This window comes from Lissotriton vulgaris, chromosome 3_1 (assembly GCF_964263255.1).
Source record: "Lissotriton vulgaris chromosome 3_1, aLisVul1.2, whole genome shotgun sequence".
Classification (NCBI taxonomy): Eukaryota; Metazoa; Chordata; class Amphibia; order Caudata; family Salamandridae; genus Lissotriton; species Lissotriton vulgaris.
Window position 1 is genome coordinate 1135517189 of NC_141689.1, and position 13427 is coordinate 1135530615.

General features: G+C 47.9%; 1 protein-coding gene across 2 annotated transcripts in view; it reads left to right on the forward strand.

The window, feature by feature from the left end:
• Positions 1 to 13427, forward strand: part of LOC147727539 (E3 ISG15--protein ligase HERC5-like) — a 324404-nt gene that overhangs the window by 84528 nt on the left and 226449 nt on the right. For both annotated transcript variants that reach the window (XM_086961610.1, XM_086961611.1), the window contains exon 7: positions 5058 to 5182. In XM_086961610.1, the coding sequence (XP_086817736.1) occupies positions 5058 to 5182 (125 nt within the window). The remainder of the gene's footprint in view (positions 1 to 5057; positions 5183 to 13427) is intronic.

The following is a 13427-nucleotide window of genomic DNA, read 5'->3' on the forward strand; positions in this document are numbered from 1 at the left end:
GCTATGAATGTACATTTTCCCGCCCGAAGGTGAGTTTCTTGCAGGAGGATGAGGTCCGGGGCGGTCCTCTTTATGTACGAATTCACCAATCCCCTCTTTATTTTGGACCCCAGACCATTAACATTCCAAGTCAAAATGGAGATCCCCTTGTGTATTCTTTCTGTGGTTGTTAGTGTACCTGCCATACTGTGTAGGTCTTCTGGAGGTCAGTAGGAGACCATAGCGGCTGTGTGTGACAACGTTGACTCTCATTCTTCTGACTGTGTCTCATCATGCGCTCCCATGTCCAACTCCCCCCCCCAACTCCCCCAACTTGTTGAAACTCCCCTGTGCCCTCTCCCGCCCCCCACCCCACCTCTCTCCCCCTCCAGACCCGTCCCCATCAAGGTTCAAGCTGTCAGTAGAAGTCGGTCTGTCACCCCCCCACTCCCTCCCTCTATAGAATTATGATCCGCAAGAGCCGCCTATATTGTCCTGTGGTGTATCCCCCCCGTCGGGCTTGTACCCCCGACAAGGGTATGCACCACTCCTGGGCTCGTGTCAAGACTGTGAAAGAACCGTTACAGCTAACAAGTAAACTATACCTGAAAAAACAAAAAGGTTTAACGAAAGAAAAAGAAACAACAACTAAAAGGGTGTTGGCCACTTGCGTGTCGTGTCCGTGTCCCGGCCGACAATCAAATCATCCACTTCTTCCAGGTTCACGAGTGTGAGTCTTGTGTAGTCGGTACTGTGCTGCAGTGTTTGTCGGATACGTCCTGTTCCAACTGCCGGATCACTGTTTCCAGTGGGTGTAAGGAGCGCCGGTCACTGTCTGACACCTCGTCCTCCACATCCGAGTCCCTGAGGTGTTCCCCTTCTCCTTCCGAACATGCCTGGTCCCGTGACCCCTCCTGTGGCATGTGTGCCGTTCTCGACGTCCCCGGTGATTCGGATCTACCCCTCCTAGATCCCGCCGATGTGCGTGAACGGTATGGGGTTCCTGTGTATCTCGAGTACAGTCTCCTGGATCTCCTCCTCTGCTGTTTTGGCGAGCCCCACCGCGCCTTTTCCTGTGCTGCCCTCACCAGCTCCTCTCTCCCTGCCGTTTCCCTGCCATTGAAGATCGGTCTCTCCTCCAGCCATTGCCATGCATCCTCCGGATGACTGAAGAAGTGTGCCTTATCCTTGTAGATGACCTTGAGTTTTGCCGGGAAGAGCAACATATACGTAATGTTCAATGATCTCAATTTGATTTTCACCGAGTCAAAGGAGCGCCGCTGCTTCTGGACCTCCTGACTATAGTCCGGAAAAATCATTATGTTGGTGTTCTCCACCCGGATTTCGCCCATCTTCCTCGCTTCCCGCAATATTAAGTCTCTGTCAGCGAAGTTTAGGAAGCGCGCGATTACTGGCTTGGGTCGTGCGCCCTCCGGGGGTTTCGCAAGGAGTGCCCTGTGTGCTCTTTCGATCACAAAGCAGGAGGAAAAACGGGCTCCTGGGAAGGTGTCCGTGAGCCACTTGTGCAAGAATGACGTCATATTGTTCCCCTCGATTCCCTCTCTAAATCCTACGAATCGGAGGTTGTTTCGTCTTGCCCTGTTTTCGGCGTCATCCACCTTCCAGAGTAGCTGTCTGTGTGACGCCTGAAGCTCCGCCATTTCTCTTCGAAGTGTCGTTATCGAGTCCTCAGCCTCTCCGATGCGTGTTTCCGTCTCAGTCACTCTGGCGGAGAGGTTCTTGAAATCTTGGCACAGGAGTGTGACCTCCGCGCCCACTTCCCCAATCTTGCCCTCCAACGCTGATCGGGATTCCTGTATGTCCGATCTCGACGCCTGGATTGCTGCAAGTAACCTGTCCGTGTCAGTGGCCCCCTCCGCTGCCGGGCCTGTGCTGTTTTTGGATGGCCGTGGCGCCGCGAAGAGATCCAGAGTGCCTTGTTTGGGATGCTTGGGTGGGGGGTCCCTCTTCCCCATCCTCACTGATTCAGTGGTGTGCCCAGCGATGGAGGATGCGGGCAGATTGGTTTTGGCTGCCTCCTCGTAGTGTGTCCAACAGGGATCTAGTGTATCCAGGCACTGCCTGCCTTATGTCAGATCCCCAGTATCAATCCGTTACGGAGCAGCCCCACCGTTAGTACCGCTATATGACCGACCAGGATGGTGTACTGGTTTGGCGCTCCTTTTCCTCCCGGTCTATCTGGTAGTGGATAGTCCGGCTGTGCGTCTCCTAGTGACCATCTGCGCTGCCTGTCCCACCACGCCTCGGTGCTGCTCTGTGCGGTGTGCGGCGTCGCCCCTCAAATGTAGCTGTGGGGGGCCCCACTCTATGCAGTGGCACGTCTAGCAAGATTTCTATGGGTGCCTCCGTCTGCTCTATCGCTGGTTGCAGTCTCAGCCTACCACCAGGCCCTTTGCCCTTGCTGTGTTCAGGGTATCTCCTCCCCGGCGCACCAACCTTGCGTTGTGCTACTCCTGCGCCTTCACAGGGCTTCCCCTCTCAGTGCCAGCTGTCTGATTAATAATGCGGCCCCGGCGTGGTCAGAAGGCGCCTCTCTCGAGTTCGCGTGGCTGCCGATGCGTAGCGGTCGCCAGTGCTGCCTGTGGGCTCACCTCCGTGTGTTGACGGTGGGAGCGTGAGGAGTGGGGTTGGGGGGGGGTATCTGCCACAGTACCCCCACGTTGCAAGGCTATCGCACCCCACTGCCGGATTCTGTGGACACGGTTGCGTAGGGCCGCCTGGCCTCGCACAGCTCACTCACCGAGGGTGTCGGAGGTCGCGGCCGCCATGTTGGTAAAGGTGGGCTGCCTCCGTGGTCTCGGCGTCCGCGTCTCCCCCTCTCTGGCCGTACCCTGCGTACCTCTTCTGGGCCTTAGCTGTAGCCGGTGTGGGCAGGGAAACCCTGTCTCTCGCCGTGGGCACCGCAGGGCTCTTCTCCGGTCGTCAGTCGGAGGGAGCGGCCGCCATGTTGTGTAGGTGTTCCTCGCGTCTCGGTGGCACCGGCTGCTCCCGGTCCACTCAGCTCGTGGCCCGGCGACCCTCTCTGGCCCAGGTGAAGATGCTGTCCAACAGGGCACCTCCGACTCCGGCCCCTCTGCAGTCCGCTCTCATGCAGCCTTCGCTTCACCGGAGCGCCTCCGCTATGCTTCGATTCTTCGCCCGGTGGGCGGTCTTGAGGGCACCAGGGCTTGTATGGCACCCCGGGCTCGTCAGGTGTCAGCGCCCGTTTGCGCCTGTCTACTCACAGGCAATCTCCTGTGCCCAGTGGGATGTGTTGCTCTGTCCCGGACCTTTCACCGTGCCGCCATCTTGTCCGGCCGTTACACCTTCACCATGGGCGCCGCGTCAAGTTCGGCGGAACTCACTCTGGAGGCTTCGATTTCGGACTGTGGCTCGCTCGTCCCTCTCCAGGCGTCCCCCGACAGCCCGTGGGTGAGTTTTGGCTAGTGGTGATATGTAGTTTGTCGGATATGTAGACGTCGGCCGGGAGCTCCCGGGAGACACGTCTAGTCCTGCATGCTGCTGGCCACGCCCCCCCTTCTCTGCTGCAATTTCAACATGGCATTCACAAAGCGATCTCTCACCCGAACCTTCATCAACAATGCTCATAGGTCCAACTTACACAGTTCAGATAGATCGAAATAACTAAGCTCAGTGAGGTAGGCAACTGTTACTGCTATTGTCGATTTCAATGCAAACTCCTCTATTTTAGCTGAAGTTTTCCTCACTTCAGTTTGTACACTACCATTCGGGATAATTAGCTGGCGATGGCTGCAGTGGTTTTAAGGTCTTTAATTCTTCGAACGTTCACATGGGTTCCAATGCATATCCTATTAAGCTTCTGTATTCCCTTGGTCCCAGCAATGCACTTTGCAGCATTTGGGCTGTCATTTATGTGAGTCACCTTCAGAGCGTATATTACATGCACCTGGAAAGCTGAACAGCCTCTAGGATCCTCGCTGTTGCTGCACTGCCTCACACAGTCCTTGCTCTCAGATTGCCAGAAGCGACGCATTGCATCTTCGCGACCAATTCAAATGCCGCATTGGACACTTGCACTACAACAGTAAGGGGACACACGTTCCACAACCAGTATAAGAACACGCGCTCCCCCACCCTCAAAGGAACAATAATGCCTTATGACAGCTTGTCACGCGGGCCCCATTAATACATATAATACTGCGGCTCACCCATTTCATGTGCTCACAATGTCTGCCCCTCTTTGCATGCTGTGGGTTCACTCCCCACCGGCAAGTCGAGCTATGGCTCCCCCCCCAAACTCATGCAGAGACACACGCACAGTCGAATTAACTCTTGCGCTACAGGTAACGGTTTATCTTGAACTCACAGTTGGTACAATCTTCAGTTGCCTCCACTGCACTTCAAAATTACTGTATAAATGAAGTCACACACTGTTGGCTCAATCTGCATGCGTCAACAGGTCCAACGCTTTTACACTTCACTTGACCATAGGCTGACTGTTCTACCATGTGTAATTAGGTAGACCACCCTCTCAGTTTGTAGGCTGTCTGATGATTTAAGACATTGGTGTGGTTCTGGGCGTCTACTTTACTTTTTTCTTCTCAATTCTTCAATCTCTTTTCTCTTTGTTTTTCAAGTAGATTTACTTCCCCTTCAATCTCCTTTCATGCAAAGGTTAGTTTTCAATTCGTTGCCAGTGTTTCAAATAGAGATAATTCCTTGACAGGCAGGCCACGTAGGTTATATGATTTAGGTTTATTGAAGAAGATAAATCTTAGTTCCAGGTTATATAAGGTGAATGTATATCCCCCACCAGGTGCAGCATTCTACTGCTCAGCTCACTCTCTCCAACTGACACTCCCCCTGGCCAGGCACTCACCAAAATTGCATTACGTCACACACAGTGGTTGAGCAGCACATAACAGGTAAACCAGAGAAAAAATGCATTACACTAAATCAGGATATGACACCTTTACCTTCAGGTTTTGATGACTAATTGTCAGTTCTTTAGTGAACAATAAAATAAGTAAATCAGTTGGCTGCAGCGAGACCTCTTTAGAGTATTTTATTAATTCTCTGTATTTATTCCCTAACAGATATCACACACTTGCTTATGTTACGTCTTCAAAGACAGTATACTTATTTGGGGTTGAAGAACAGCAACAAAGAAGTAATGGGGGCGTGCATGGCAGATGTGTGGCACTACCCATGCAGTTACCAGGTATTGTATTGTCATACTGTATGATTACACTCCTGTTTATCTGTGTAAGTTCTTTTAACAAAAATTACGATTTTATGTAAATAGGCATTTAACTTTAGGATTGCTTGTTATTAATTCAACCAGTTACTTTGGGAAATTATTGAAGCCTATTTGGATAACCTGTGCCTTGTCCACTCTTTCACCTACACTGCCTGCTGTGAAAGATCTACACGTGTCAGGCGAACTCCAGGTGAGCAGAGTGGCACAGCTTATATTCTATCAAAGATGGAGTGCCCAGCACCATGGTGGTGAAAACCTTAGACGTTGATTACGTTAAAGGGAGCTGTTTGCCTGTTGAGTTGAAATTCATCATCGGAGCAGGCAGTAGTGTGTCTATTCTGAAGGAGATACAGGATAGCAGATACTGCTAAGGACTTGAGGTCTTCACTGTACCAGTTGAACAACCTTCTGCAGAGCATGGAAATACACAAATGTTGTGTAATAGGGACCTTAGTCACAGAAATGATATGGGTATGCATCTGTGAGGAGGGGAGGAGAAGGCGTAAAACAGCTGAAGATAAATGATGATAGGGAACATAAAACAGACACCTCCTGGTTTAGAAGATTTTTTTACTTTAGTGGTCAGGTCTGTGCAGCTGTTGGACGCATATCATCCAAACAGCTGTAGCTGTCGCCTTCCACAAGCAATTAGTGCTATTGCTAGTGGAAGGCGACAGCTACAGCTGTTTGGATGATATACATCAGGGCTTAAATAATGGCTGAATAAGAGGAATTACAGAATTCTTAAAGTAGATATATAGAGGTGGTAGAGTGATAAAATGAGTAGAGAAATAGGAAATAAAAGAATAAATGTAAGCAAAAGACTCTAAAACTATGATTTAAAAAAAATCTGAAGATTGCATCTAATGTCTCGGACATCGTGGGTTTAAGTTGACATCCTCATGAGTCATGCCACCATGGCTAATGCAAACAGACAAACAAGATGCTGTTCCGAGTGGGACTATGCACAGTATGCATTGCATTGTAATGTATTTGCATTTATATTGCGCTTACTACCCCTGACAAGGCACTGAAGTGTTTTACGATGGGTAGCACACTGTTCCTAAAACCCAACGTTAGTGGTTAGTCCAGTTCGTTATTGTTGGTTATGAAAATTAATCTTTTGCTGTCATGGAAACCATTGTATGCATTTACTTCAGTTTCTTTGTGGAAGAATAAATTAATAGGAGTTACGTTGTTCATTAGAAGGGGGTATGTGAGTTAATGCAGATGGTTAGTGGGATTAATAAATGAGCTAGAGGGGATGCAGGGGTATTACTTACAAAAGAGTTAGTTCTGATCTTTGAAATGAAGTGTGAACACTTTGCATAAATGCCATAATAGAGATTAAGGCAACCATACATAAGACAGAGTAGGCTGTAAAGAGACGGAGGAGACATGTATGGGTGAGAAGTAAGTGAGGTTTATATGAAAGAAAAAAAAGGTTGGCAACAATCAGTAGTTTTAACTTAAGGTCAGTTTTGATGCATCCTTTGTCTGTGTGCTTTTTGAAATGGTGTGCAATTAGCAGATGTAATATTGTAGAAAGAAACTACATTTTTGAGGCATGTGAGCTGTAGATCACATGCTATGCATAGATCACCATCTAGTGTTGCGTCCGGATGTTTGCACTTTGTTTTTCTTCGAAGAAGTCTTCCTAGTCACGGGTAGGTGACTCCTCCTGTAGATGATAGTGTGCATGGTCATCGACTCCATCTTCAGATTGTTTTTTTCCGCCATCGGGGTCAGATGTTACCCGCTGCGCGCCAGTTCGACACGATCCTTCAGTTTCCCTCGGTGCGTATTTATTTATTCATTTATTTGTTTTTATTTAATTGAAACGTTTTAAATAGCGCTGGCTAGACCCGGAGGTATCGGAGCGCTTTACATGAGATAGGACATTGTTTCAGGACATTGTTACACAGTTACATCAGTTACAGTTGCAGTTACCAGTATATGCTTGGTTGAAAAAAAAGTGAGAATACACAATAATATAAGATAATTAACGAGTAGCATATCCAAGAAACACGTCAAATGGGGAATGAAAGGTAGTTGGGGAAAGGTAAACAGGGGAGAGGAAAGCAGACAGAGTCAGGTAGATCTGAAGGGGCAAAGTACCCCAGGGGGAACAAAGCAGTCAAAGCAGTTGAGGGGAGAGACAGATTAAACCGTGAAGAACCTTGACAAACAATGTCCGATGTCCGGCTGGGTAGGTGACGGAAGAGGGGGTGACCCAGAGCCAGACTGCTTCAGTTCGACACCGATCCTTCAGTTTTCCTCGGTGCGTATTTATTTATTTAATTGAACATTTTTTAAAATAGCTCTGGCTAGACCCGGAGGTATCAGAGCGCTTTACATGAGATAGGACATAGTGTCAGAACATTGTTACACAGTTACGTCAGTTACAGTTGTAGTTGCCAGTATATGCTTAGGAGAAAAAAAAGTGAGAATACACAATAATATAACATAATTCGCGAGTAGCATTTCCAAGACACACGTCATATGGGGAATGGAAGGTAGTGGGGGAAAGGTAAACAGGGGAGAGGAAAGCAGACAGAGGCAAGTAGATCTGAAGGGGCAAAGTACCCCAGGGGGAACGAAGCAGTCAAAGCAGTTGAGGGGAGAGACAGATTAAACCGTGAAGAACCTTGACAAACAATGTCCGATGTCCGGCTGGGTAGGTGATGGCAGAGGGGGTGACCCAGAGCCAGATTCCGCTATAGCAGCATAGAACAGCTCCACTGGGCAGCGGCCAGGGGTACTCGGGTTGGGTGGTAAGTACAAACCATTAAAGTTTCAGCCCGTGGGGCATCGTCATATTTCCATAGAAGGCATCAGTCCCGGTGTTACTGGGAGGCACCGTCCACCTCGTCCTCCATCTCGGGGTGAGTGCGGGCGAGGTACAGATGGAGAAATTGCAGCCAGTATTTTAGAGTCAGGCAGGTACAGGCAGCATCTTGGTACCAAACAGCGTGCATGGCGGGTACAGTGCAACAGTCAGCAAACAAATGGTGCCCCTGGTGTTCATTTGGAGTAAGCCTGTGGGTCATCTCACCAATGTAAGAGTTGTAACTCATCGTGGTAAAGAACCACTGTGGCGGCAATCTTGGGGTCAGGCAAGAGATTCTGCTCTGGTGTTCCATTCGGCCGGCCCCCTTTTATCCTTTATCCTCTGTATTCTCAGGGGCCCCTAGGGCAGTGTTTCCCAAACTGTGGTCCGCGGACCCCCAGGGGTCCCTGACACATTCTCAGGGGGTCCGCAGGCAGAAGTTTTAAAAGCACTGCAAAGTATCTTGTTTCATTAGCAGTTTTCAAAGAACAATAAAAGTGTCAAGATAACACCATTGATTATTGTCCCTGCTGGAGAGAGATGAGAGTTTTGTCCAGTAGCAGCTTGGACTTATCTAATGTAGCACAGAGGGTTAATATGCCTACTGCAAAGAACATGCACCATGCATTTTAAAAAACTGTATTTTATTGGGTTACCGCTTTTGTTAGAGAGATTCTTTTGTTAAAGTGCAGTTCATAAGTGAGAATCGTAATCTAGCACAGTGACCTATAAACTTTCATCAAACAGCTGCTTGCAAACTGCAAGATACAAGTTCGTGGCGTATGGTTTTTCCCAGTCTTTCATTATCCTGATGCTGCTAAAAAGGTTTATTTGAGTGGAAATACATTTTTTATTGTTAAAGTCAATGCTAACCACTGTTGTTATGAATCCTGAGTCTGTGCTTCTCCAGACCAAGCACTCTTTAAAAATGCCTACCAGTATGAATGACATGTGAGTTCTACACCTTGTAGTCCCCTTTGCCTTATGGTATTAGAGATGCTATAAAAAAAATGAAATACATATGACAGAGGGGCTATGGAGAGATGAGAAGCACTGTTGGAGGGTGATAGTGGGGGAATCATTGAAGAACCCCCAGAAAGATTTTCGTATTCTGGTTCATAGTCAGGTCTTCATTTACAATTCTTTAAAAGCTAATACAATTCAATATATAATGGTAAATGTGTTGTAGACTGCACCATTGTTTCCTAAATTTCTTAGGGAGGGAGCCTCCCAAAGCCCCCTTTGTAGTGCTCAGGCTCACTCACTGCACTTGGCATGCACCGTATGGGGACTGGTCTGAAATCATTTGCCAGGGCTACTTTGGGTTTCCAGTTTGGCCTGGCAGGAGCAGGAGCCTCGTACTGTGAAATAAAACCAACCATTGAAAAGTTAGTCATGGAGATGCAGCACCAACATTCCCATTAACCCTTTTCCTTTTCTTGCAAATTCTTTCAATATAAAATACAACAGAAGTGGCGGAGAGTGTCGTTAGCCTCCTTGACTTAACAACACACTCCGCCACTTCAGAAACACAGGGCTGCACCATATGTACAATAATATGGTGCAGCCCTGCGTTTCCCCGCGCTGGCGCTACACTTAACAGGGGAAGATTGTTTATGTACAGGAAGGTCCCCCCTTCCTGCACATAAACAATCTTGAAATGTGTTTTGTTACTTCTATGTGTGCTGCTTAATGCAGCACACATGGAAGTTACAAAATGTAGTTTTTTTAAAAAAGATTGTTGATGTGGAGGATGGGTCACCTTCCTGAATATAAACAATCCAAGGCATTTTGCAAAAACAAGGAGAAATTAAGGATTTCACCTTGTTTTGCCAAGTTAAGACCAGGGTTTCTCTGGCCCTAATTTTGGCGCTGCCTCCCATTTACGCTGCCCTTGTAAATAGGGGGCGGCGTCAAAATCAATGGGTGTTGCAGGGAAACCGCCCACCGAAACACCCACTGCCCACCCCTTTCACGCAAAGCATTGGTTGAATGGGGGTGTCTTATTTACAAATCAACGTAAAGCCATGTTAAGTGGCTTAACGTTGTCTTGTAAATAAGGCGAAGCCCTGATCGACATGGTAACATCTCAAAAAGTGATGTTCCTATGGTGATAAAGAGCTCGTAAATATGGAACTAAAATACTAAGTAATTCAAGTATTTGTTTTGTGTGCACATGTGTGTGATTTTTTTTCGAATTCATATTTTGATGTTGGAAATTTAAATCCTACAAATTGCTTGGGGGTTCCTGGCTTCCAGTGGTGACTCAATGGGGGTCCACAGGAGTCAAAAGTTTGGAAACCACTGCCCTAGGGTATTCCCGCCACTTCTTCAGGCCGTCTAAAGGTCAGGCAGTTGGGGTAGGCAGGCCTGAGATTGCCTAGAACACTTACCCTCAACTGTATTGTTTCAGATTGCGTATTCCATTCTTCGTGTATCATGTTATTTCGAGTAAAACCCTCTTTCTATTGGAGAGCTCATGGTAGGCCGTCAGGCCTAACCGCCTCAATATGACTCGCAGTCGATGGAACAAACTCCCTTTAAATTCTTCCCTCAGTGCTCCTTGAAATACCAGCGCACCTACTCACACGAAGTGTGCAACCTGTGTTTATCACCAGAACGCAGGGAACAGGTCTGCGATGTGTGCAAGGCTTTCTGCTTTAAGAAGACGCTTTGCGACTGACGGGCTCGACTACGCTACATGCAGAGCCAACATACAGGCTCCTTTCCGGACCTCTTCGGACCTGAATCGGAAGGGCCGAGGAGGAACAGGATCCGATCTCTGGTTCAGAGGACGGCTCCGACCAGGATGAAGACATCCCACATGAACAACGTGCTGTATGTACAGTTCCTTCTTCGCCCGACTCCCAAGTCAACCAAAAAAGAAGGTTCAGGACCAACTTGCGCCCTCAGGCCCCGGTCCGCACCGTGACCACGCTTCTGACGTCCCGCCTACTGGCTCGGCACCGAAGCCTGCCAAAAAGCCTTCTGGCTCCAAAAAGACCCATTTCAAGTGTCGGGCACCTAGCCAAAGCCTTCGGGATCAAATCCCAAGTCCGGCTCCGAATCTCATCACTCGGTTCTGAAGACACCAACCCCGAAGCCGTCGGCATTGAAAACTTCGGTGCAGAAACAGACTGATGCATCAAAGTCACCTAAAAAGCCCGGTTTTGGTGATCTGCTCGTAAAACTGGACCCGAAACAGAAAGTATTGTACATACATCCTAAAACTGAACACATTACCACTTAAGTGACTCTAAAGAGAAAAACTGATACTGAAGAGGAATATCATATTCCCTTAAGGAAGAGAATTATTGGGAACTAACCTGTCGCCTCCTCCCCCTCCTCTTCCATCACTACCTTCTCCTCAGTCTCTACCTGTGCCAGCTTCACCTGAGCAATCACCACCACATACACCGGACAATCAGGGTGATGGGGATGATGATAATGATGATGGTCAGCCAGGGCCTACAGATGAGTGGAACAATTACAACACTGACTCGCCCACAGACAATGATCCTGACCTGTATCCTACCAGGCCCTCTCCACCAGACAACATTGTCGGCTATAATGAATTGGTAGGCAGGGCCGCCAATTACCTTGGGGTGCAGCTCCTCAAAGAATCCCTTAACCCGTTTACCGCAGCGGCAATTTCGCTGCGTTGCGGTTGCTCGATTGCTTGGTGGGGCAGCGTCGGACTACGGACGTGCATAGCACTACCGAGGTAGTGCTTGCGACGGTCGTTGGCCGACGGGCGCACTTAAGGGGTTAAAGAGGATTTCCTTTTTGAAACATTGAACAGCACGCAAAAGTCAACACATGTTACCCATGCTGAAAGGAATGACCAGGCACATAGACAACATACTTAAGGATCCTGTCAGAGCACACATCATTACCCCTAGGGTGGATAAAAAATATAAGCCTGCACCCTCTGATCCAGTGTACATTAGAGGACAATTACCCTTATACTTGTTGGTAGTTTCTAATGCATGCAAAAGGGAAAACTCCCAAAGGAATCAAAGCTTCTCGATGCTTCAGGGAAAGGATACCCTCCCAGGCAGCTAACTTCTGGCACATATCTAATACAGAAGCGTTGCTTGCCAACTACGACCGCGCACATTGGGATAAAATGGAACAACTCATCCAATTTCTACCCCAAGAACATAAATCTAAAGCGCAAGACCTGGTACATGAGGGACAATCAATTTCAAACAGCCAAATTAGGTGCTCCCTATATGCTGCTGACACATCTTCCAGAGCGGTGACCATTAGTGTCCTTTTAAGAAGACACGCCTGGCTACGTATATCGGGGTTCAAACCTGAGGTTCAGACCTCCATATTGAACACACCTTTTGAAAGAGAATACCTTTTTGGGCCAGTGATAGACTCTTCACTTGAAAAGATGAAGAAAGATACTGAAGTGGCTAAATCTATGGGAGCCCTTCAGTATACACAAGGCTGTGGTTCCTTTCGGTGCTCTTTCTATTGGGTAGGGTCCAAAAATACTTCTTTGGCAACTGCATCCTTATATAAGGCCAATAACCAACCCTCAGGCTCTAAAAATTACTTCAGAGGGGGTTACAGAGGAAGCAACAGCAAAGGCAGAGGTAGAGGTTCTAGCACACGTTACTCCCCCCCGCCCCCCAAATACAAAGCAATGACTTGCCCATAGATCCCCCGACCACTTAACAACTGTCAGATTTCCTTCCAAAGTGGCAGTCAATGACAACAGACAAATGGGTTCTACAGATCATTTGTTCTGGTTACTGCCTGGAGTTCAACACTCTTCCTAACATTCCCCCAAAGTCACACAAAATTTCACCAGATCATCTACACCTCCTCATACAAGAGGTACAGTCCCTACTACTAAAAGGAGCTATAGAGCCCGTACCACTACAACACCTAGGGTCGAGCGTGTATTCCTTTTACTTCCTAATTCCCAAAAAGCAAATATCTTTGGTTTGTGGTAGCAGGTCAACATTACCAGTTCAAATCTTTCTAGCTCTCAAAGCTTTTTAAGATCACCTGTCTGGCAAAGCTGTTTTGGTTCGAACCAACAACATGCCAGCTATGTATTACATACAAAAACAGTGGGGGGACACACTCTTTCCTGCTGTCCCACTAAGCCCAAGACATCTGGAGGTAGGCTATGCACCACAAAATCTATCTCCTAGCAGTGATCAACCAGATTGCGGATCTCCTCAGCAGGCAGAGGTATCAAATACACGAATGGGAACTTCATCCTCAAGTTCCCATCCCATACTTCCAAGCGAGGGGTGTCTCTCAAATAGATCTGTTTGCAACACCCCAAAACGCAACATGCCAAAGCTTTGCCTCCAAGTATCTACACACCTTATCCAAAGGCATTGCTCTATG